The sequence below is a fragment of the Octodon degus genome, unplaced genomic scaffold (genome assembly GCF_000260255.1).
Source record: "Octodon degus isolate 3935 unplaced genomic scaffold, OctDeg1.0 scaffold00109, whole genome shotgun sequence".
Lineage (NCBI taxonomy): Eukaryota > Metazoa > Chordata > Mammalia > Rodentia > Octodontidae > Octodon > Octodon degus.
The window spans coordinates 425,781-449,783 of record NW_004524685.1 but is presented as its reverse complement, the minus strand read 5'-3'; the positions used below and the strand labels follow the sequence as shown (position 1 = coordinate 449,783).

At 42.4% G+C, this 24,003-nt stretch overlaps 1 protein-coding gene across 1 annotated transcript in view; it reads right to left on the bottom strand.

The window, feature by feature from the left end:
* Kyat3 (kynurenine aminotransferase 3) overlaps positions 1-24,003 on the bottom strand; it is a 60,383-nt gene that overhangs the window by 10,456 nt on the left and 25,924 nt on the right. Inside the window, 11 exon segments of the mRNA XM_023724341.1 lie at positions 4,736-4,825; positions 4,828-4,868; positions 4,870-4,919; positions 6,566-6,655; positions 8,293-8,369; positions 13,641-13,761; positions 13,851-13,976; positions 14,373-14,459; positions 17,698-17,847; positions 20,691-20,835; positions 21,755-21,813. Of these exon segments, the coding sequence (XP_023580109.1) occupies positions 4,736-4,825; positions 4,828-4,868; positions 4,870-4,919; positions 6,566-6,655; positions 8,293-8,369; positions 13,641-13,761; positions 13,851-13,976; positions 14,373-14,459; positions 17,698-17,847; positions 20,691-20,835; positions 21,755-21,813 (1,036 nt within the window).

Genomic DNA, 24,003 nt, shown 5'->3' with positions numbered 1-24,003 from the left:
CTTTTCCTCACTCTATTTTTTTATCTGATAATTTTCTCTCCAGTCTCCCCTATGCTTTAAAGGTAAAATTTCCATATAAAAACATTAGTAATATACTACCACTGGTGGAGTACTTCCTATTTGTTAAGCACGTTGCATGCTTTGCAACCTTTGGTTGTCTCAACAATTCTGAGAGATAGCTACAATTCTCTCTTTATAGATGAGGAAGTTAAGTTACTATTTCAAAATATATGCATATATGTGTGTTTAATTCAAGTTTGGCCCTAACAAAATGACAGCTTAATAATATTAGAATCTAACTGTAAATTATGCCAGAACGCCACAGGATAAGTTCACACTAGTAGTCAATTCAAGGTGTAAAGATAGCCCAGGTATAGAAGTAGGAACAGCGGTCACTAACTGCACTGCACTATTGATTTAAACATTTTTATTACTATATCTTTATGAAAACTTAGAAAAATAGGAATTGATTGCCATAGTGCTATGAGAGGGAAAAAAGGGAATGAACACAATTAGACTTTGTAGTTAGAAGGAAGTTGGAATTTATTTCTTTTGAAACGACTAAGCTGGAGACCCTCAAGGGAATGAAACAGGCAGTCTTTATTAAAAGTGAGAGATTAAACCAAATATTAGCATATTTAAGCAGTCTATGAAAATCTGACTTGGCTTTTGTATTCTATCTCCTCCACAGTCCTGATTGCACTCTTACCAGACAACACTAAAAATCTCCTTATCTATCATCTTTCCTTCTAATAGAATGTTCCTCCTTTTAGTTCTAGGGTGAAGCTCTCTCTAGGTGACGAAGGTGCTTAGCAGGTTAAATTCACTGATGTTCAGGCATAGACCTCTGGGCTGAGAGTCGAGTCCTGTGGCTGATCAGTTGGTTAACTTCAGTAGAGTACTTGATTCTTTGCTCTTTCCCATCAGCCAGTGGGGCACAAAGCTTATCCTTTTATAAACTTTTGTTTGGATACAGGGTCCACTACATAGTTCAGACTTGGAGTGATCCTCCTGTCTCAGCTTTCCCAGCACTGGGATTATAGGTGTGTGCTGTTACACGGGGTTCTGGGACCATCACAGCATGTGGTACTGGGAATCCAACTCTGGACTTTGCGCTTGCCAGGCAGGTACTTAGGCCGCTGAGTTATCTCTCCAGCCCTTTGACTTATATATAGCTATTTCTACTTATATGTTACTGCAGAGAAGACCCCTGGGCCCTTATGGTTTGTGTCTAGATGGCTCCTCAAAACCTTATGCAGTCATGGGGGTGGGCTTCTAGAGTTTCTGCTTGGTTTGTGATCCAATGCTGGGATTATGAGTGTGAGGGCTACGCCCGCCCTGGGGCGGGTCATCTGCATACAATATAAGGGAGAGAAAGAGGCTTGCTTTCTGCCACTCCTCCCTTTTTTGTTGCTTCTGTTATTTTCCACTGCCATGAACTGCTGCCCTCTGCCAGCGGACTGCTGGGCTATCTCTCCGGCCCAAGACAGCGTTGTATTCAGTTCACTTTCAGCCCATGACGGATGCATCAGAAACAGGGTGGCAGAGGAACATGGTAGATCAAAGGCTGATGCTCTGCTCATGGTGGCCAGGGAGCAGCTCATCCAGGTCACCTTTCCTCTCCCCAGTGACCAGCCACTAACCAGGTGCCTCCCTTTCTAGCAGTATATTCAGCTGCTAGACTCATTAAGTGGCCAAATCTACCGATAAGTACTCAGTCACCTGCCAAGAGCTGAGTGCATGGGAGTTCAGGGGCACAATCTAGATCTCAACCATAACACGGCTTTTTCTTATCATCTCATAAAGTGAGCTGCACATTCAGATCAGATATGGAGACAGCTGGGCATGGTGGCGCATGCCTGTAATTCCAGCACTTGGGAGGTGAGGCAGGAGAAACGGCCAAGGACAAGGCCAGCCTGGGCTACACAGTGAGCCCCTGCCACAAAACAAAGAAGTAGGACTCAGGATTCTGTCAAACACAACTCTCTTGAGTAAGGATGCAAGAACGTGCAGCCTGTTCTCTCACAACAAACGGAGAAATGCAACAGTGAAGCTTGCTTCAGCTGAAGCAAACCTCACAACAAACTCCTGTAACTGGATGTTGTTTCGTCACCCTTGTTGGGGGAAGGGATCTGCAGGCAGACAAATAGTATAAGGGCCTCCTTTGTTTTTCTCCCTAACCCTGAATAGGAGTTAAAAGTTTATCTCCGTGTGTATTCACTCTAGGGTCACTGTATGACCCGCTCTGGGCCACGGTACTACAACAGACAACCACAGAACCCCTTACTAACACTAAGCTAGCTCCTTATCAGACAGCTGCCCACCCCAGGGACAAGGTCCTGACAAGGACAAATAAACAGACAGAAAAAGTTATATAAATAGACCTCTGGAAGAAATGACACAGCCAAGAAGGCCCAGTCTAAATCCAAAGACATCCCAGGAGCCAATCAGGATGGCAAGTTCTGGGTAGGGCAAAGCCCTGTGACCTCAGATAAGAGAGGTTAGGAACAAGGGGTCCTTGCAGGTCCTGGATCTTGCCAGAGCCCCTCATCCGATTCCTATCAGGGCAGCTACCTAGCTCCTCTTTATCCTTCTTTCCAACAGCCTCCTTCTTTCTAAACCTTGTACCTTCAATTCATTACTGGTACTGAGTTTGTGATCGAGGTGAGCTCAGCAGAACAGGGTGCCTATCCCCAGATGCGACACCCTGGACACAGTTTCTAGCTCTCTGCCTCCCTGATTCTCCCTAGCTGTATTTCTTATGTGATGATCTCCTGCCGAGCACCTCTCTGGGGCTCAGCTAGATGCTGACTTCCTCCAATGGCCCGCACGCCTCGGGCTGCGGATGCGCGCCACGCTAACGCCTCTCCCGCAAGCCCAGCTGCATGGAGCGCATGCCTGCTTGCTGTAAACCCCGCCATCAGGTCTGTCCATGGACCCCTGTGTGGGTGATGCCTTGAAGGCTTTGGCTCGCAGCTTGCTCCTTCTTTCTCGGTCCCCAGTCCCTGGCTGAACGTCCGTCGCCCAGGAGACTCCTTCTGTCCTGTGAGCCCTGTCAGGCATGCTGTCTTCTCGCTGGAATCTTCCAGGAGCACTGCTCTCATCGTGTGTGCTATGCTGTCCTGCCTCTGCTGTGTCCGTCTGATCAGCAGGACCGCGCCCAGCTTTCCTCCTGGGCAGAGACAGCGCCGCCAGGGGCTCTGCCATGCGAGGGACGCGGGGCAGGGCCAGCAGGCTGCCACCTGGGTAAGGAAGTGTCATGGGACGGGGCACTGTGAACACCCACGGCCACCCCTCCACAGCCTTGTTGGAGACCTCAGCACCAAAATACATGCTGGTCATAACACCTTCTTCTGAAATTTGTGAAGGTGATCGTAAAATAGCGTAAGAAGTAGTAACTGTTAATGCCAAATGTTGTGTATCAGAGAAATCAAAATATATCCACTGTTTTGTTATACAAGTTGATTATTTTTACTGTTTTCAGTTACCTAAAGTTTGGTATAAGTAAAATACACTAGCTTTTCAAGTGACATATATTTGATTTATAATAAATCAAATTTAAAAACTATTTAGAATGCCTGTTATTTCTGTCAATAAATATGCTCTAAAGATTATAAATATTATAAATACTGTTTTTTTAATTTTTTTTATTACATTTATTTATTGTGTGTGTGTGTGTGTGTGTGGCCAGCTCCGCCCACCAGGGGGCGGGGCTGGCTGGCATGGGGTGCTGGAGGATTGAACCGAGGTCCCTATGCTTTGCCAAGCTTGTTTCAAGTAGGTGCTTTAGACCACTGAGCCATCTCTCCAGCCCTATTTATACGTTTATAAATACTATAATAGCATAAATACTATTATAATTAGTAAACAACATATTTCTAACTTCTAGATTATTGGTGGCACGTGAGAGTCATGTCTATCAGCTTTATATAAGCTAAGACCATGGGTTTTTGGAGATGGAACTAGCAGTGTGACTTCCAGTAAGTTATTTTTGCATCTTCCAAGTCTTCTTGTCTGCAAAGATGGAATAGCTTTTTTCAAAAGGGCATTTGAGTGCTTTGGTATGTAGCAGAATTTCAATACATGTTACTTTTCTTGTTTATTTCATTTCATTGTATTCTCAAAAGGGGACACAGCAGATTAAAGCGCCTGCTTAGGTGGACTCAGGGGCTGCGAGTTCGATCCGGGAGTTCGATCCCGGGCCTGCTGTGCTGGCCCTGCCCCTGGGGTGTGCTGAGACAGTGAATGAGACTGGGTGTGCCAGCACAAGGCTGTGATTTCTGAGCTTGGGAGGCTGAAAACAGGAGGATCACTGAGAGTCTGATCTGGGTAGTGAGACCCGGCACTAAATAGGTAAACAAAAAAAGAGGGCACACTTTCTGATGGTTTTAAAAAAAATTAAAAAAACATTTCTAGAAATTTTGTCACAAAATAGTATATTTTTTTGTTGAGTCAAAAAGAAATTAAATTTTACCAAAGGAACACAGGGTACATATATTATATTACGTATGTACCAGTGTCTTAAAATGCCAGAACAGGGTGACTGTAATTCAACGTTTAAAAGCATAGACTAGACAGCATCGACTCCACAACAATTTAACAACAGTCACGTTTCAGGTAGAAATGATAATTGTACGAAATGCTGCTGTTGTTGAAATCTGCCCTTTTTTGAAAGAGAAAAATGCTGCTATGTATGGCTTTGTGTGTATTTGAAAAAATAAAAACCTTTACAAACCCAGTGGGGAGACATCAGCAATGATGAAGTATCCTCCATCAGGAACGATGGGTCTGAGGCCAGCACTTTCAAGTAAATATGCCATCGGTATCTTTTTACTTCCAGTTCTTTAGGCAAATAATAAAAGTAGCAGTGGGTCATCCATGCGCCTGATGTCAACCCAAAGAGCCTGAGCCACGGCTTCCTGTATGTTTAGAGAAACACATGGGAAGGAAAAGCAGTAAGATCAGTCATTGCTTAGTTTATTGGTATAATAAAGATCATTTGAGTGGGATTTTTGGCAAAAGGTCACTCAAGCACCTATGGTAAACTCCACAGAGTAACAGAAGAACCAGTTCTATGTAAACGATCAGCTCTAAGGTGATGAGCTGGAAATGAATCATGAAAATCTAAATTCAAAAGAGGGATTATAGGGCTGGTGAGATGGCTCAGTGGTCTAAAGCATCTACTTAGAACAAGCTTAGCAAAGCAAAGGGACTGTGGTTCAATCCCCCAGCACCACAAGCCAGCTCAGCCCCGCCCCCTGGTGGGCTGAGCTGGCCACACACACACACACACACACACACACACACACATAAATAAATAAAATTTAAAAAAAAAAGAGGGATTATATACGGATGACTTACTCAGAACAAAGAGACACTAAATTGCTCTTTGCTGAGGTGAGCTGTGGAAGGACTTGGGAAAGCGAAGCATGGAAATGGAGTAGGGAAGCTGCAAAGTAGTCAGTATTTCTATTACCTTCCTCCCTGGAGGTGCAAGCCCTTGCTATGATCATGCATGTCCCAGGAAGGTGGGTTGAGAGAAACAGGATTAGAAATGAGTCCTTGGGTGTGTAGGTGACTACTCTATCACCCTTTGGGCAAGTCAGCAGAGGGGGGCGAGCAACTGGGTCAAGGAAAAAGCCAGTGTTGTTGAGTGCAGTGGACCTGAGGCTTATCCCTCCCAAGGCTGTATGCGGAAATCCTAGTTTCCACAGTAATGGTAGCAGGAGGCACGGCCTTGGGGAGGCAACTAGTCAGGAGAATAAATTCCCCAGGAATAGTATTAACATCCTTAGAAAAGAGTGGCATATGCCAGTAATACCAGCATGTAGGAGGCTGAGGCAGGAGAATCTCTACAAGTTTGATGTCAGCTGGGCTATGTAGTGAGGCAAAGCCAGCCTGAACTACATGGTGAGATTCTGTCTCAAAAAAAAAAAAAAAAAATCAGAATAAGGACCTTCCAAGATGTCCGTATTTTAAAGCTCAAAATCTGTACACACGTTAGCTTGCATGATAAAAGAAACTCTGCAGATATGAGTTAAAGACCTAGGTCTGCAGAAGGGAAAAAGGGAGAGAGTTGACTTAAGAGTCACCGAAAGGAGCTGTGTTTAGAAAGAAGAGACTGGAATGATGTGACCAATAGCCAAGTGATGCTGGCCACCTTTAGCAGCGAGACAAGATAAGGAGCCTCAGGGAATAATAGTGCAGGAAAGCCTTCCAGACCCATTCTGAGCTTCCGACATGCAGCCCTAAAAGGTGTTTGTGTTGCTTTAAAGGCATTAGATTTGTGGGACTCTGTTATAGCAAACTAATACGTAGCATTTCCATACTTGGATAGATCATGGTTTATTTAATCAGATGTCTACAGATGGACAACAGGCCATGCTCAGGAGTCTGCAACAAGTAGCTACATGGATAAGTAACTTCCTGCATGTGTACAACCAAAACAAATAAAAATTCCAGATACCAGTGAATATACGTCTGTTCCCAAATTTCCATACGTGATACAAAAGAGACCTCTTAACCAACAAATCATGCTCCCATCCCAGGTCACTAGATCACCTACCTGTAAAGGAGTTGCACAAGTATAAACAGTGTTTTGTTGAACGGTCTGTAAATGTTTTATCAAATGATTAGGACCAATGGTCCAGCCAAGCTGGGAAAAGAAGAGATAAAAACACATTTCAAAGTATAATCTACTCAGAGAGCACATTGGCCAGGCAATGGCCGTGACTCATCCACATGGCTGACACTGACAAAGGTTCTACAATCTCAGGTACAGGATCTCAGGATAAATCCTGAGGGCATTTCACTGACCTTATCAGACCCAAAAGCTACAACTCTTGTTGCACAGGTCCTGCTTTACCTTGGTCTTAACCATCCAGAAGAAAAGTATAAAAATGAAGTATAAGAAGTAAATCCATGATGTTATGTTGAGCTGTAGGGGACTCAGGTCAACAATTTCTGACATTGCCAGTCAAGTGGAAGACTCAATACTATTATGGGCTACCGGACTCTTTTAGAATATTTTGCTGAGTTTACACACCTATAATATTTAAATGATGGAACTTAACAAAAAAAGGGGATACAGATGAATGTCCATTTTGTATCTGTGTATTCAAAGTGGTTAGGATAGATACACAGTTACATTCTCTTAATGAATAGAGGGATTTGTTGTAATAGTGTCTGCAAATAGGATATCATGTCTGCATCTTGTACAGCAATTAACCACTAGGAAGAACATATGCAATGTGTTAATTATTGAAACTGTTCTACCAATTTGGTTTGAAACTGTCTCATTGCTATTTGTTTCACAATAAAATTATGGAAAAAAAAGTATAATCTAACAATATATCAATATCAGATCTGAAGGAGTAGTTAATAGAATTGCTAAGAGCAGGCCGTTCAGAAATGTTCATGCTACGAAACCACCGCAGTGTCAGTGAGGGAAGTATTTCAATGTGATTCTCTTTTGTGGAAAAGTGGAATCACTAACTCTGCCTTCATCACTAAGCTCTGTCTCTATTTTTTCTTTCCATTTTCTAAGATTTCTCTTTCTTTCTTTTCTTTTTTTTTTGGAGACAGGGTCTCACCATGTAGTGCAGGCTGGCCTCAAACTCACAGTGATCCTCTTGCCTCAGCGTCCAGAGTGATGGGATTACAGGCGTTCGTCTGTCTGTCTGTCTGTCTGTCTGTCTGTCTGTCTGTGTGTCTGTGTGTCTGTCTGTCTGTGTCTGCCTGCCTGCTTGTCTATCCATCCATCCATCCATCCATCCATCTTTTGAGACAATATCCTTATGTGGTCCAGGCTGGTCTTGGACTCGTAATCCTTTGGCCTCAGCCTCCCCAGTGCTGAGTCTATATGCATTTAAAACACAAAACATTCTGCAAAACCAAAAAAACTTCCTTTTTTTGAATGTATTTAGGACAGGGTCTATAGGGTCTCACTATGTAGATCGGACTTATAGTGACTCTCCTGCTTTCAGCCTCCCAAGTGCTGGGATTACAGGCGCACATGCCACCATGTCCAGTCTCAATCACCGTCTCAGTGCACACTGGGGGCAGGGCTGTCACTGCAAGGCAGGGATCGAACCCTGGCCCCTGCGCTCTGCCTAAGCAGGCACTTTAGTCCACTAAACTATCTGGCCGGCCCTAATCGTCCTATTTTAAGCAACTTTTTTCTTCTTTTTGGGCAAGGGGAATGCTGGAGATTGATCCCGGGGCCTCTCCCACGCGTGCCCTCCCCTACCCTGCCTGCAGCTGCACCCTGGCCCGCTGAGCTCCACTCCTCACCTTCCAGCCAGTCACACTGAACGTCTTCCCAGCACTTCCTATCGTTATTGTTCGCTCCCACATACCTGGGAAAGTTGCTGAAAGGGTGGAGAGTTAAGTAATTGTTTTGCAACCAACCTATATTTAACATACTATAAAAATATAACAAAGGTGCATGAGTTCAATGAAAATATATTAATTGCAGCACAGTTGGCATAAATACTCCAGCAGTTCCCCAAGGCCTTTGTTCATACTCAGCACTCTACCCAGCCTTTACCTTTTTTTTTTTTTTTTTTTTTTTTTAAGTTCTGAGACTGGGTTTCACTAAGTTGCCCAAACTGGGCTTGAAATAGCAGTCCTCCCGTCTTAGCTTTCAGAATGCTGGGATTGCACATGTGTGCCGCTGCACCTAACTTAAATGGGCTTTAAAAAACAATTTAACTTTAAGCTCACACTTAGCTGAAAATGCTGCAAAGTTTTAGAACACTGTAATGGTTTGCTGAAATAATATGTAAACATTATAGATTTAACAATTAAATAGATTTAATAATTCTAAATGAAAAAGCTGTCTCCAAGGGCAGGTGTGGCAGTGGTATCAACAGGCGGCACTCCAGGCTAGTTCCAGGGGCAGGAGTCACTTGCTGTGGCTTCCAGCGTTTTGTGCTGCAGTGACTGTCCGCAGACATAAGGGTCCTGCGGCATGGCCCTGTGTGTCTGTGAAGCACCCGCCCCTTTATTCTGCCTTCCTGGTGGCTTCTGTCTTAGATCAATGGTTTTTAACTTGTCAGCAAGATGAGAAACACTCGCCTCATCCTGCACCTCTGAATCAGAAGCTCTGGGCCACACCTATTAACTTAAGCGTGTGTGTGTGTGTGTGTGTGTGTGTGTGTTCTGCTTACAACGGCATGTGGGACTTATATCTCAATGACGTCACTGAGGAGATATAAGTCCCTTTCAGAATATAACAAAATTCAAAAAGATAAATAAGGCAAATACTTAGAAGATCTATTTCAAAAAAGAATATTTTACCATTTGATATAACCATTCTACCATTTGAGATTTTTTTTTTCTTTTTGAAGTATTGTGGAACAGAACAATGACATACACATTTTACTTTATCAGAGGAAAATCTAAGCTACGTATGATACAGACTGTCACTTCCTTTAATGTAATAATGTACAAGCATATCTCAAATCAGGAAGGCCTATGAAGAAGAATTTCTAGAAAATATTTTTGAAATAAGAATTATATAGAGGGGCTGGGGAGATGGCTCAGTGGAATGAGCGCTTCCCTGGCAAGCGCAAGGGCCTGAGTTCAATCCCTGGTTCCGCAAAAAAAAAAAAAAAAGAATTATATAGAGAAATTAACAGAAATTCTTACATGCTTTCACTATGCATTATATATAAAATAAACCAAAACTACTCAGTTTAATATCAAACATATGTTTCAAAAACAAACATAGATTTCATTAACAAAATATTAAATCTAGTAACAGCATTTAGAAGAGTAGCCATCTTATTAATGACCATTTTAGTCACATAAAAGTGGACTTCTCCACTCTCCAAGGGAGTAATGTGATTAGCTGAACAGCCTATAAGGAATTTTTAATTAATTTTGCAAACATCAACGTATTCTTCCAAGTTAGGGCAGGGGGATAAGTTTTCTTTTGTTGACTTACATGTTATTTTACTGACCAAGAAATATTTCCATTAAGAGTCTGAACCAGGGCTGGGGAGATGCCTCAGTGGAATAAGCGCTTCCCTGGCAAGCGCAAGGGCCTGAGTTCAATCCCCGGTTACCACAAAAAAAATAAAAAAAAGAGTCTGAACCAGAAAGTGCAAATTTTACTATTTATACAAAAACGCCCTTCAGTTATGTTAAAATATCTAGAAGCTCATGTCCCCTCTACCTCGGAAGGTTTCGGGGCACAGAAGTTCATGGGGACACGCGGGCAAGAGACGAATGCACAGAACGTGGCATGAGAATGTGCTAATAGGAAGGTCACGCAGCAAAACAAAGAAGCTTCAAACCAAAACCCCCAAAACTTTTGAAGTCTGATGACTTTAGAAAAATATAGTTCAAATTAGGTGGAGTTTCTATCTAAAAGGCAACTACGCTTTGTACTTCCCATCAATGACAAATGCTGTTTAATTTAGCTAAAGTAGCTTTGCCACTCGTAGATGACTTAGAGCTCAGCAGAAGCAGATAAAGATTAGGGACACAATGAAGCGCCTGCACCCGGGAAAACACCTCGGTGGCGATCTGAAGATGACGCTCAGGTCATCATGTATCGCTAGAATGTCTCACTATATATTCTTTTGTTTTGAATGAATTTAGGACAGGGTGTAAAGGGTCTCACCACGTAGATCAGATTGGTAGTGAGTCTCCTGTTTCCAGCATCCCAAGTGCTGGGATTGCAGGCACGTACCTCCCCGCCCAGTCTCAGTCACTGCCTCAGTGCACCCCGGGGGCAGGCTGGCACGGCAAGTAGGGAATCGGACCTGGCCGCTGTGCTGTGCTAAAGCAGGCGCTTTAGTCCACTGAGCTGTCTGGCCAGCCCTTGTCTTAACAGTATTATGCAAGAAGTAATGGCATACTTTGTGGACTGGGCTATTTTTCATCTTTCATGTACAAATTTCAACAGCTAATAGAATATATATGTCTTGGTACAGCGAAGTTGTCCTTTCTAAATAATTAGAGAATTCAAGTTTTCTCTTCTTTAACTATATGTATCCCCATGAACTTCTGTGTCCCCAAATCTGAGATAGAGGGGACATGAGCTTCTAGATATTTTAACGTTACTTAAGGGCCTTTTTAAAATAAATAGTAAAAAAAAGGTCTGAATTTATAATATGTATCTTGAATATCTTAGCAGATAGTATGGTTACACTTTACCCTGGTGAACTTCTAATTCATAAGTCTAAATAAATTTCAAGACCACTTAACATGATCCTGAATATTGTTAAATGGAATTAACTGTGATAAGTTCATTGTTCATGTTGGACTGACTTTTTTTCTTTTTTTTTTATAGAACCGGGGATTGAACTCAGGCCCTTGTGCTTCCCAGGCAAGCGCTTATTCTACAGAGCTATTTCCAGGACTGACTTTCCAATTGGGAAAGAGTCCACATGATCTGAGACCCAGGGCACCCATAAGATGGGCAATGGTGGACTCAGGTATAATCTGTATTATTATACACACAATATTCTCCTAGAGAAAATTTATTCTTTACTATGGTTCAGCTTTCACCGACATGCTGATGACTGATCCTGGTCATTAGGCTTAATAAGTCTGCTTGCCTCTCGGTACTGCCTCCTCTATGGCTCAATGATGCTCAAACTTAAGAAGCATTTACAGCATGAGAAGTCGGAGTGGCCATGGCTGTACTGCACACAGCTCTGCTCCTCCTTTCCCTACTGACCCTGAGGAAGGGTTTCACCACAGATGGCCACGTGATCCACAGACCTTAGGCTGACTTGGCTCCCTCGCAACTTCAGATGCTGCGCTAGATGCCCTGTAGCTCCTAATTCCATTTTTAGTATCCGTGCTAATTCTAAAGCATTCCACGTATCAGTTCCTCTGCCAGGGCACATGATTTGCTAGCGATAAGGACCTGCACCTGGCACTTATATATATATATATATATATATATATCAATCAGTCATGGAAACAATTCTCCTGCCCTGCTTCTTGTTCGCAGCAGTTCCCGAAGTGTGATCACTGGCACTCCAGTGATCCAATTCATATACAGAGTTTTAAAAAATCAATTTTAAGCTTTTTCCTACACCATTTTCTGAAGCCTCTGGCAAGGGCTGCCACTTATCTGACAGCGAATGCTTCACATTGGGAAACAAATGAGTCATGACTAAATGAATATTAATAGAAATCAGAGAAATTCAAATGCTTTTTAAAATTCAAATGCGTTTCTTTGGATCATGTTTTGTTACAGACAAGTAGGAATAGAATTGTGATTTTTTACACTGATTTTGAACTGTCAGATGTCTCAGGAAATGCTGCTTCTAATTTTGGGATAGAAGTCTTCTAGTTTCATTATGTCCCTACTTCATGATGAAGACTATTGTGGTTTGAAGGTGCTCTGCTTGGGCAGTTTCCGAGCCACTAACCAGGGCAACAGTTTATATCCCTTGTTCTCATACTCAGAGGGCTTCAGGACCACCCTCCTTTCTCATCCTCACTGGTACCAGGTACTCCAACACACCCATAAATCAAACAGCGAGTCTTTCTCAGGGATCTCCTGGTGGTGTGCGTATCCAGGCTGAAGTACGCACTAGCTGTTCTGATGGGCACGTAGTCTGCTGTCTGCCTAATATTATACCTTTTGCCCACTTTCTTTCTGATCCCCTCAACCAGTGGCTTTCTTCTCTTATTGCTGCAGGCATCTGTAATGTACTACAAGGACAATTATGGCTCATGCAGCAACTATACATATTTATACATACATGCTAATTTTTTTTATCTACTTCTGCCATAATCCTTTACCTTTCTTTTCTGTCTGTTTCATATTTTGGATTCATTTACTCAACAACCAGTTTTCTGACCCTATTTGGAAAATAGAGAGTCAGAGGAGGTGACTCTAAAATAATAACAAATAATAAGCAAAAAATAATCTCTACATTTTGCAGTTTAAAGTGAAATGCACAGATTCTGATAGTGACTATATAGGGAAAGGCACGATAAAACAGAAAACAAAGCCAAATGCTCGAGGAAGCGGTGTAAGTATTTGAAATGTGGCAGTCACGAAAAGTGACATAGAAACAGGACCTAAAGGAGGTGAAGGACCAGGCCAGGTGAGTACTTGGGGCAAAAGCATTTCTAGATAAAGGAACAACAGGTGCAAAACTCAAAGGTTCCAGCTTATAATTCTCCTAGTTGATACACGTTCAGGCCACCCAAGAGTAAGCTGGCATTGTTCCTAGGAATGTAAAATTCCAGACAAAGCCTGACTAGAAACAGCTTATTGTCCCTATCCTTCTTCCCACCGCCTTGCGTTTTAGCAATCTGCTCTGCACAGAAAACCCAGAATCCGTGCATTAACAATGACACACCCTGTCTCTACGTACCCTGGAGTAGCAGGATTCTTACTGAGAGGCCACAGAGACAGGCAAATGTACAGCGCCCCGACTTCACAGTTTCAGAGTGTGAGCTGCACTTTCTGTCCCTGAGTTCACACTGGTTGTCATTCAAGCCGTTCATTTACCGCAATGTAAGCATCATTCATTCCAGTGTTATTCTGGCACGCACACACCTTTGGATGATAAAGGCTATTCAAAAGCTGGCCTGGGCTCCTTTCCAGTTATTCCACATGGCCCAAGTACACTTAGACTCATGAGTTTATGTAACAACTGTACCTATTTTTAAGTGCTTATTTCCGGTGTATACAAGCCACTCATAAACCTCGTCGCTGATACAGAGTGTGTCGTATTTGATGCAAAGCTGAGCAATGAGTTGGAGCTCTTCTTTCGTATACACCTGCACAGATTGAAGGAGAAAGAGCACCAGTTATTACCCAGCCTAGGAGCTAACGCTAGGTCAAAGCCTGCAGAAAGAGAGACACTCACCTTGCCAAGGGGGTTGTTTGGAGTATTTACTATGATGGCTTTGGTTTTAGAATTAAATTTGCTTTCAAGTTCTTGTGGATCTAATGTCCAGTCAGAACTAGACCATTTTTTTCCACCAACAGCTTTCTAAGCATGAAGAATGAAGACAAGATATAAATAAATTGATTCATGTTTGTTAGCTTACAAATAAATGAATTAATAAGGGAGGGGGAAACAAAACAACAGAATGGCAGGGGTCACACAGAAAGAACCAGACCCTGAGTTCCGGGATGACCTGAGTGTTAGGCTCACATGTGTAAATCAAAAAATGAACTCTGTCCACATGGACAGCTGTTAAGATGCTTATATTTCTTCCTAGAAGCCAGCTCTAAGTTGAGTTAACATGGTACTACACAAGGTAAATAGAAGATTGTTGGCCTGAGTGTATTTATTATTTTGAAAAGATTTATAATCTTTAATGGTGACAAAGTAATTAGTATTTTCATAAATTCTTATAGTGTATGCACTGACTGACATACTTACCGATCTTAGGGGAATAAAAACAGGTGTTGCTCCAGCCATCCTCACCATGGGCTCGTAGCAGTCATAGAAAGGCACTATTATAATGACCTGAGAGAAGAGCAATTAAGAACACAGCACACCAAATCATTAATTCATGTGCAAGGACGGCTCTACGTCGAAATGCTGCAGGGAGAAGTGGTTCTTGTCTTCATGGAACTAGAGTCTGAGTGGAAGAGACCTTGGGTCAGACTTGTCTAAAGAGTCCAACTTGGGAGTTTTTGGGCCTTTGTAGATCTGTGGATGGGCCTACGGTGGATCCACTTGAAAAGGTAAAATTTTATATATGCATAGGTATGTTTATTTGAGGAGAGGGGCCATACCTATCGTATTTTCAAAGGGCTATTTAACCAAAATCATAATTTATTTTTATTTCAAGTTAGAAGGTAGATGTACAACAAATGGTATTTTAGACAGTGATAGGATGAGGACTGTGTGGAAAAAGAATGCTGGCATGAGCGCTAATTACAAGCATTATCCTGTGAGTGAAGAAGTGTTTCTCCTCAGAACATCCTGTCACAGAGAGTGGATGCAGGAAGACAAGCAGGGAGACCCCACGATTGCCCTCCAGGTGCCCTGTGCCTAGAGTCTGTCACTTCCCTTGGTTTTCTAGATATAAGACCTGTTCCTGGCCCTAGCACACTCCACCCAGCAACTGAGGTGAGGGCCAGGGCAACCGGCCCAGCCACTCGCCCCCTCCTATACTGCCAGCCTCATATGGTGTCCCTGACTTGGTTTTTCTACAGGGTGAGTTTGAACACATAATTTATAGCCATCTCATACACTCAAGTTTTCTTTCTACCTTTTAAAAACCTACCAATATTCCATAAAATTTTCATATTACACTTTTCATACTTATTGCTTTAAGGGTCACATGAGACTCTACTGATTGTTTTCCTTTTTTTGTATTTTAGGGAAGGGTCTACAGGGTGTTCAGGGTCTCACTACTAGATTGACCTCATCACTATGAGTTCACTATGATCCACCTGTTTATAGCCTCCCAGGAGCTGGGATTACAGACACACGCCACCATGCCCAATCTCAATTGCTGTCTTAGCGTGCCCTGGGGGTGGGGCTGGCACAGCAGGCCCAGAGATCGAATCCCCGTCCCCTGAGCCTGCTAGCAGGTGCTTCAATCCACTGAGCTATCTGGCCGGCCCTGTCTACTGAATTTTAGAATACTTTTCTACAGTTCACTTGTATAGATAACGGTGCTGATTTTCTGTGAACACGCAGTTCTCTATTTCTAAAATAATTTGTTAAATAAGGTCATATGATTGCTTATCTAAATTATAGAATATAAAGTTGGGGTCTTGCTATGAAATTCAGGCAGACTTGAACTCAGTGTGTAGCCCAAGCTGACCCTGGACTCAGGACAATCCTCCTGCATCAGGCTCCCAAGTGCTAGGATTATAGGTATGCACCACCATGCCTGGTTGTTGGATCTAATTACAAGTAAACATTAATGCTTTAGGGGCTGGGGAGATAGCTCAGTGGCTTAAGCACCTGCCTGGCAAGCTTACAACGTCCCAAGTTCAATTCCCAGTACCTCAAAAAACCAAACCAAAACAAAAAATAATTGCTGCTTCAAATGATACTTGCTACTGTTTGTGTTTCTCGTGATATAAAATACCTGTCTCTCTCTCATGGGAGGGATTCATCCTAAAGCCCTTTGTACTAACATGCAACTCAGAGTGCGGTAGAACAAGCACAATCAGCAAGTTTCTAGCCGGGAACTGTGGGGGACAAAGCAGTGAACTGGGAATGGGTCCTCACCTCCAGCAGAAGGGAAGGTCTTCATCTGAGGGGCTTTCAGGACTCAGAGGACCTGCCTGTGCTACTTGGAGGAGGAGACACTCAGCTCAGAATCACGTGAGGGCACTGGACAGGAAAATAACGCCGGGAGACGGGGCAGTGCAGGGGAACATCCAGCTGCTGCCCTTCACCTTGCATCCTTTACTTCGTGGTGGGAATTATTCCCCTTTTTTTTTTGATGAGTTTTTTTTTTTTTTTGCACTTATTGTCTGAGGTGCTAGCTCTCAGCTGAGTTTGGTGAATCCCTGCACTCGAAGGCAGGATGATAGCAAATTCAAGCTCAGCCTGGGCACTCAACAGCTTAGCAAGATCCTATCTAAAAAAAAAAAAAAAAGAGCTAGGGGTACAGCTCAGTGTGAAGACCCTGGGTTCAATTTCCAGTATCCCCAAAATGACAACCACTTCCCCAAACCAAAAAAGCCAAAATTCTCCCAGAATCTGTATCTCAGAGATTAATGGTGAATGAGAAAAGAAGTCAGTAAGTTAGATAACGTCAGACAGTAATGTGCTACGAAGAAAATGAAATGGGACTGCCTAAAAGAAAATGGCACGCATGCAGCTTCAAAATATTGAAGTGCTTGGCAGGCCAGCTAGCTCAGTGGACTAAAGCACCTTCTTAGAGTGCAGTGGCCGGGGTTCGATCCCCGACGTGCCATGCTGACCCACCCATGGGGCATGCTGAGCCTGCGACTGAGACTGGGCGTGGTGGATTATGTCTGTAATCCCAGTGTTTGGGAGGCTAAAAACAGGAGAATCAGTACGAGTCCAATCTATGTAGTGAGACCCTGTAGATCCTAAATACAAAAAAAAAAAAAAAAAAAAAAGTGCTAGGGCACTACTAGGGTGAATGAGTGAGGTGAGTGCCGGCGCTGGGCCTGCATCACCGTGCTGCGTGACAGAAATGGCCCGGCCTTCCGGGTACATCCGCACGCTCATGGGACACTGGCATGAAAAGACGCAGTGCGCGAGCTCAGGCTAAAGGTTATTGTAGCAACGAAGACAAAGGGTTCTGTTCCCTCAGCCTTGCTAGCCTACTTCCACCTACTCTTATCTCAGTAGGCTATAAAAATAAAAACGAATTAATGCAGTGGAATGGGTGCCGCTAATAGGCTGTATAAGGAGAAATGACAGAAGCCGGGCCCAAGAGCGTGCGCGGTAGGTTTGGATTTGCATCAAATAAAAGGGCGGTGAGAACCAACCTGCGGTGACGGCAGACAGCCTGCGCTGGAGAACAGAGTAAGCGGGGAAGGCAGCGCAGCCTCCCGGATACTGGCAAAGCACAGCATCTTTATCTGGGTTATAGGTACACGGCGTTTTATCCAGCTGTACATTTAAGATTTGCTAACCTCATAGTACATGCCTCAGGATTCTATGACACTTGGAAATAAAAATTATGCAAAACAAGTAGAAGATACAAAGACGGGATGAAGGACAGCGATCAGCACAGACATCATGATAATGTTAACGTACTTACCTCATCTCCTTCATCAACTAGCCCTTGAATGGCATTAAAGAGAGATCCATATGCTCCTACTGTCACAAGGATTTCTTTATTTGGGTCGATTTGATTGGGAAAAAATTTTTCATAAAGGCAGGACAGGGCTTTCACAAGTGACGGATGTCCCTGTTGGATTAAAAAATAAGAAACCAATTGAAGTCGATGATGGAACCATTTTTTTTTTTTTTTTTTTTGAGGGAATATGGCCCTAAAATTTAAGAATTTTAAAAACTTGTATTTGATATTTTTAATTATTCAATGAAAAAATTTTATTTTAAATAAGTCCTCTTTATATTATCTAGGCTAGTCTTTTGTTCTTGACCTTCTTGCTTTATCTTCTCAGGTGCTAAGATTACAGACCCAACAGGAAATCTGTATTTGTAAATGGTGATCAATCGAAAAGCTTTTCCTGACTCCCTATGTGAAGTTATGAAAAGTTGTTAATCATGAAAACTTACTTCAAAACTAAAGATATAATAATACATCCTTATAAAATACTTGATTTACATAGAAACGAACCTCTAGGGTTTTTTTTTTTTTGAGGGTCTCACTATTTAATCAAGGCTGGCCTTGAACTCACTATGTAACCAGTCTGGCCTCAAATGTATGGCAAGCCTCCTGCCTCAGCCTCCCAAATGTTGAAAGGACAGGTGTGTGCCACCATGCCCAGACTTCTTTAGGGTATTTTATGTATATGATATTTTCAGAATATCAGTTTCAGTTTTTCTCTTTCTAATCACATCTTTGTTGAGGACTTTTAGACAATTCTGAAAAACAATACTGAGAGTGGACATCTTTCTCTTGCTCCCAATTTTTTAAAGATTATTAGATACCATATTTTAATAAATTTGAATTTTTTTAAAATCTAATTTTACTTTATTTTTAAAAGTAAAAACAGAAGCAGGAACAAAAAATCGGAAACAAAGACAAAAACAAGGTAACATATAACACGTTACAGATTTTCAAAACAATAGCTGATTAACAATGGTTGATACATGATTTTTATCATCAAATCTGTTGCTCAGAATACCAGCTATAGTTGTATATGATTGGACATACGATTGCATATTAGTTTACTTTGAAGAAGCCTTAAGATTTTATTCTAGACTCTTTTTAACCTTTTTTTCTTAAAGCATATATAGAGAATAATTGATATGACATTAGAAACGGTACACAGTTAGAAGACTAAGATGACAGACACCCAATTTTTTGTATTATGTACTCTGTCCATATTATCTGTAGTTTTCTCATAGATTTGTTTTAACTGATTGACAAAGTTCCATTCTCTAGTATTCCTGAGTAGCTGAAGGGTTGTATTATAAAGAGACATGAGGGAGAGGAGAGGGGTGGAAGGGAGGGGAGGGATGAAACAGGAATTAAGATGCGTTACACACCAACTTCTCGTGGGGAATGTGGTCATTATGTACTGCACACACGTCCTAATAAAAAAGAGAGGGAACCGGGCACGGTGGCTCACACCTGTGATGCCAGCGCTCGGAAGCTGAGGCCCAGCCTGGGCTACCTCATGAATTCAAAGTCAGCCAGAGGGGCCGGGGAAATAGCTCAGTAAAATAAGCGTTTGCCTGGCAAGCGCAAGGGCCTGAGTTCAATCCCCGGTTCCACCAAAAAAAAACAAAACAAAAAAAAACAACAAAGTCAGCCAGAGCTACAGAGTGTATTTTCTGCATATGCTAAGGTGATTGTGTAATTTTTCTTTTTATTGCATTAATATACTGAATTGCAATCACTAACTTTTGAACATTAAGCCTGCCTTCCTGTGACAAAGCACACTTGGTCAGCATGCTTTTTACCTCCTATTCACAAACATACATACATATATACATGCATGTACAGACACATGCCTGAAGTTGATTTAATGAAAATTTAAATTTTTCTTACATTCATGAGGAATATTGGACTGGATCATCTTGTTCTTGGTCTTGTTTCGTAACAGAGTCATACTGGCCCCGTAAATGCACTGGCATAGTGGTGCACACCTGTAGTCCCAGCACTCAGGAGGCAGAGAGGCAGGATTGCTGTGAATTCAAGACCAGCCTGGGCTCCAAAGTGAGCTCAAGGCCAGCCTGAACTGCACAGTGAGACTCTCTCAGAAAAAAAGGGCAATATTTTCATCCTGCTGTATTTTCTGAATGAATGTGTATAAATTGGTATTATTATTTAAATGCTTAACAGAAAATTATTCATGACAGTGTTAAGGCTATTTAAGTGACAGTATGATCTATAATGAATTTCTTTTTCCATTTCTCATGCTGTACTTTCTTCCATTTTTTATTGCTAAATCTAGCTAAAGTCTTACTGATTGATTGACTTCAATGAACCAGATTCTGGTTCTATTTTCGTTACTGTTAGCTCACTGCTGGGTTTTTATCGTGGACGCACACGTGGCTGGGAGGGCAGTGTGGGAGTGGGTGTGAGATGGGGTCTGGACACGGACTTTGATTGTAGGCGGTGCTGTGGACTGAACGCAGGACCTCATATGTTCTAGACGTGTGTGGTACGTACCATGAGCCGCCCTCCCAGTCGTCAGGTGGGGTCTGCAGGTGGATCAAGGAGTGAGATTCCACAGGAAGCAGGGATTCTCACCCCGTTAGACCCTGGGCTATGCTCAGTCTCACTGCTTTTTGGGTTCTCTCATTTCCAGTGCCATGACCCAAAAAAAGGCCTCCCTCTTTCCTTCTTTCCATTTCCCAAGCTATCACAAAGGGAAAGACAAGCACTGAGCTATGTGACAACTGTGTGGCTTTTGGGCGTAACAGACACAACTCCGCAGTTTAAAAGAGAGGCATTTCATCACAGCTGGATGGAGAAGCGAGCTGAGGTGAGAGACAGAAGACAAGAGGGACAAGGGCATCAGGGGGCCAGAGCTGGGGCTGCCTGAGTGCTATGGAGATACATGACACAGCATAAGCTTTTTAAGCTCGTGCCCCTTATGCTCCCGATATACTTACAAAGCCCCGCGTGTACTGATTCAGGTTATCAACAAATGCAATCTTTGATAACGCTTCTTTTACGTATGTTGGAGGAGAGATATCTGGAAGGCCCTGGCCAAGATTTACCACAGAGGGATCTGCAGCCAACTTGGTAAATTCAGTCCTAAAATTAGGGAAAACAAACAAATATTAAAAAACAAAAAGAAAATTAGTATTGATAAGTATTATACTTACAAAGTTTACTTTTTATATCACATGGTCTTACTACAAAGTTGAAAACAGAAACTTATGTTGGCCTTACAGATTAAGAGTTCCCAATAAAAAGTTATAAAAGGCTCACTTGTACTTCCAGCACTGTGGGAGGTGCTGAGGCAGGGACATTGTGAGTTCAAGCCCAACATGGACAACTGGGCGACACCCTGTCTCAAAATAAAAAAGGGCTGGATGAGGCTTAGTGCAAAGGCCCTGGGTTCAATTTCCATTACTGAGGAAAAAGAAAATTATCATCCCTAGACTGGGCGTGGTGGCATGCACCTGTAATCCCCGCTCTTGGGAGGCTGTAAACAGGTGGATCACTATGAGTCTGATCTAGTAGTGAGACCCTGAAAACCCTGTAGACCCTTCCCTAAATATATAAAAAAAGAAAAAGCCTGTAAAAAAAGAAAATTATCATCCTTGAAATGAATTTACCTAGTAAAACCATGGCTGAATGAAGGCTACTCACACATCTCGTTACATGACACCCACAATGCAACCACACTCCCCCCCCCAACCATCTCCCATCTGTTGCTCCATTTGGTCGTCAGCTGTGTAGCAGCAGAGCTAATGAGATGCTCCTTGGTTATTAGCAGGTGAGCTCCAAACCAAGCGCATCTTTCCTTTGCTCCGTGTCCAATTGCAGCACAGAGCATCGCATGCTGGGGAACTGCATAAACCAGTGTATAGACCCTTTCCCTTATTTAAGGGATAAATGAGATAAATCTTTATTTTTGGACTCTAGATGAGGCTAAAATTTCTCAACTAAGGAAAGAGAAATATGGAGGAAATTTTCCCCCCAAGTATTAATGTGTTAAGATACTCACCATACATTGCTATCAAGTCCCTCGATGCGTTTCGTATTTTTAAATTTTGAAGACATTTTCTGAAAAAAATGTAAATATTGAAATATTTTTAAAAATGCTTTAATTAAAATTTGAAAGGGCAGTAAATCCTGAGTCATCTTCCCTGTCCTGTCTTCACCACATAGCTAGGAAGACCACCGAGCTGAGTCCTAGTGGCCAAAACAAAAATCTGAGGAAGAGCTCAGCTCTAAGCAGCTCTTCTAAGAAGTGATTTCTGTGTATGTTGTCACCCAGCTTAAAGAAGTAATCATTTCAAATGCTAGCTGTGTACACAGGAGAATAGGAATATTTTTAAAGACTCAGTTTAAAAAATATCTTGAGCTGTGCTCTCAAGCAAGTAAAATATGCTGAGTTCCACAAGAAAGTTTCTTGCATGGTATACAGAAAGCACTCAACAAATGGTCTATTTTTCTTTTGTTATTTACTTATTTATCTATCTGTGACAGGGTCTTGCCGTCAAATTCAGGTTGGCCTTGAACCATGTAGTCCAGGCTGGCCTTGGCCTGTCAGCGATCCTCCTGCCTCAGCCTCTGAGTGTTGGCATCACAGGTGTGCACCACCATGTCTGGCAGCAAGTGATTTAAAAACTACTCACTAAACAGTTCCAAGTAATAGCGGTCAAGATGACTGAGGAGTGATTACACACCAGGCGCTTTGCCGCGTGCTCCGCATAGCTTACTTACCTAATGTACACATTAGCCCTGTTACAAGCCACTGCCACATGAACAAAAGGGAGGCACAGGGAGGAATCAGACCACACGACTTTTCACATCAGCCCAAGTTCATAAAAGTAGCAACCTTCAAACCCAACAGGTGTACCTGGAATCGAGTCCACTGCTGGACTGCAGAACCCATACACAGAACGACTGTCATCTGCTGTCGTACAAAACTAGACTTTCTAATAACATGACCAGAGCACTGTCTCTGAAAAGCATGTTAGTAATTTAGAGCAGGTCCACTCATGCCAAGGAAGCTAAAGTTGTGGTAGAAAAATACTAGAGGCGATGATGATTATGTAGCATACATTTTAGTTCTCTAGATTCCAAAATTAATTACGTCCTATCTCTCAAAAGCACTGAATTAGTTTTGAGTTCATTATTAACAAGCTGGTGGAAATAACAAAATGATTGACATTATTTTTGCAAAGAATTTTATAATAGAATATTAAAGCAATTTTAATTTAATTTGGAAGGAAGATAATGATAATGGTTATTAAATCACCATTGTTCTCATTCTATTCCCAATAATGAGACAAAAAATGGCTTTTCAGTTTCCTATTTTTCATCTTTGAAACTCCAGTGAAATAAATCACATATTTCTTCTCCAGGGGCTAAAGTGTCTTCTAGCAGAGGATTGCCAGGAAGTCCCACCTGAACACAAAGCTACTCCAGAGACTAACAATTATAAACGCAAGAATCTGGGCAAGACAGCGAAAAAAAGATATATTAATAAATGCTGTTTGCTATCTCTGAAACAATACTGAGAGCGTAATGATTTATACACTATGGACCACAACCACAAAGTGGAGACTCAGGCGCAAAAATGCCAGCACGCTGTCGTGGGAGATAATTAGGCTGAGGAGGTTTTACTTGACATTCACACAGTTAAGGTCAATGCAGTTTGAGATTTATGTTCTTTAAAATCTGCATCCAGAGCAGCCTCTTCTGTTTCTGCTGCCCCTGCTTGCCTTCCACCCCAATGCCTTGCCTCAACTATTCCACTTTTTCAGTCTTCACTGCCTCTCAGTTCTGTATGGATTTTTCCTCTGCCCAAATAGCGCAGCTCTGCGCATTCCCCAGCCTCATTTGCATCACTGCTCTCATACGGGGCATCTTCGCACTTTCCCAACTGTCAAGGGAACAGTAAGGAACGTGAGCTTGTCAGATAGATTTGCACTCCCAAGGGTCATAAAACATTGTAATGGCTATTATTTTATTTTGCCTACCAAGTACCCATTTTCTCTTCCTTGGGTGTGATAACGCCTCAGTAGGGTGTTTTCTTTTGAGATGGGGTTTCCCTATGTTGTTCAGGTTGGCCTTGAACACTCTATGTAGCCTAGGCTGGTCTCGAACTTGTGGTGATCCTGCTGCCTGTTGGAGGCCATTAACGGGTATCCATTCTATTCCTCTGCTGAGTCAAGTTTATGGCCCTTCTCATCTTGCCCATTCCCTGGGAATCACGTGCTATGCCCTAGGGGTTGCACCCTCCCC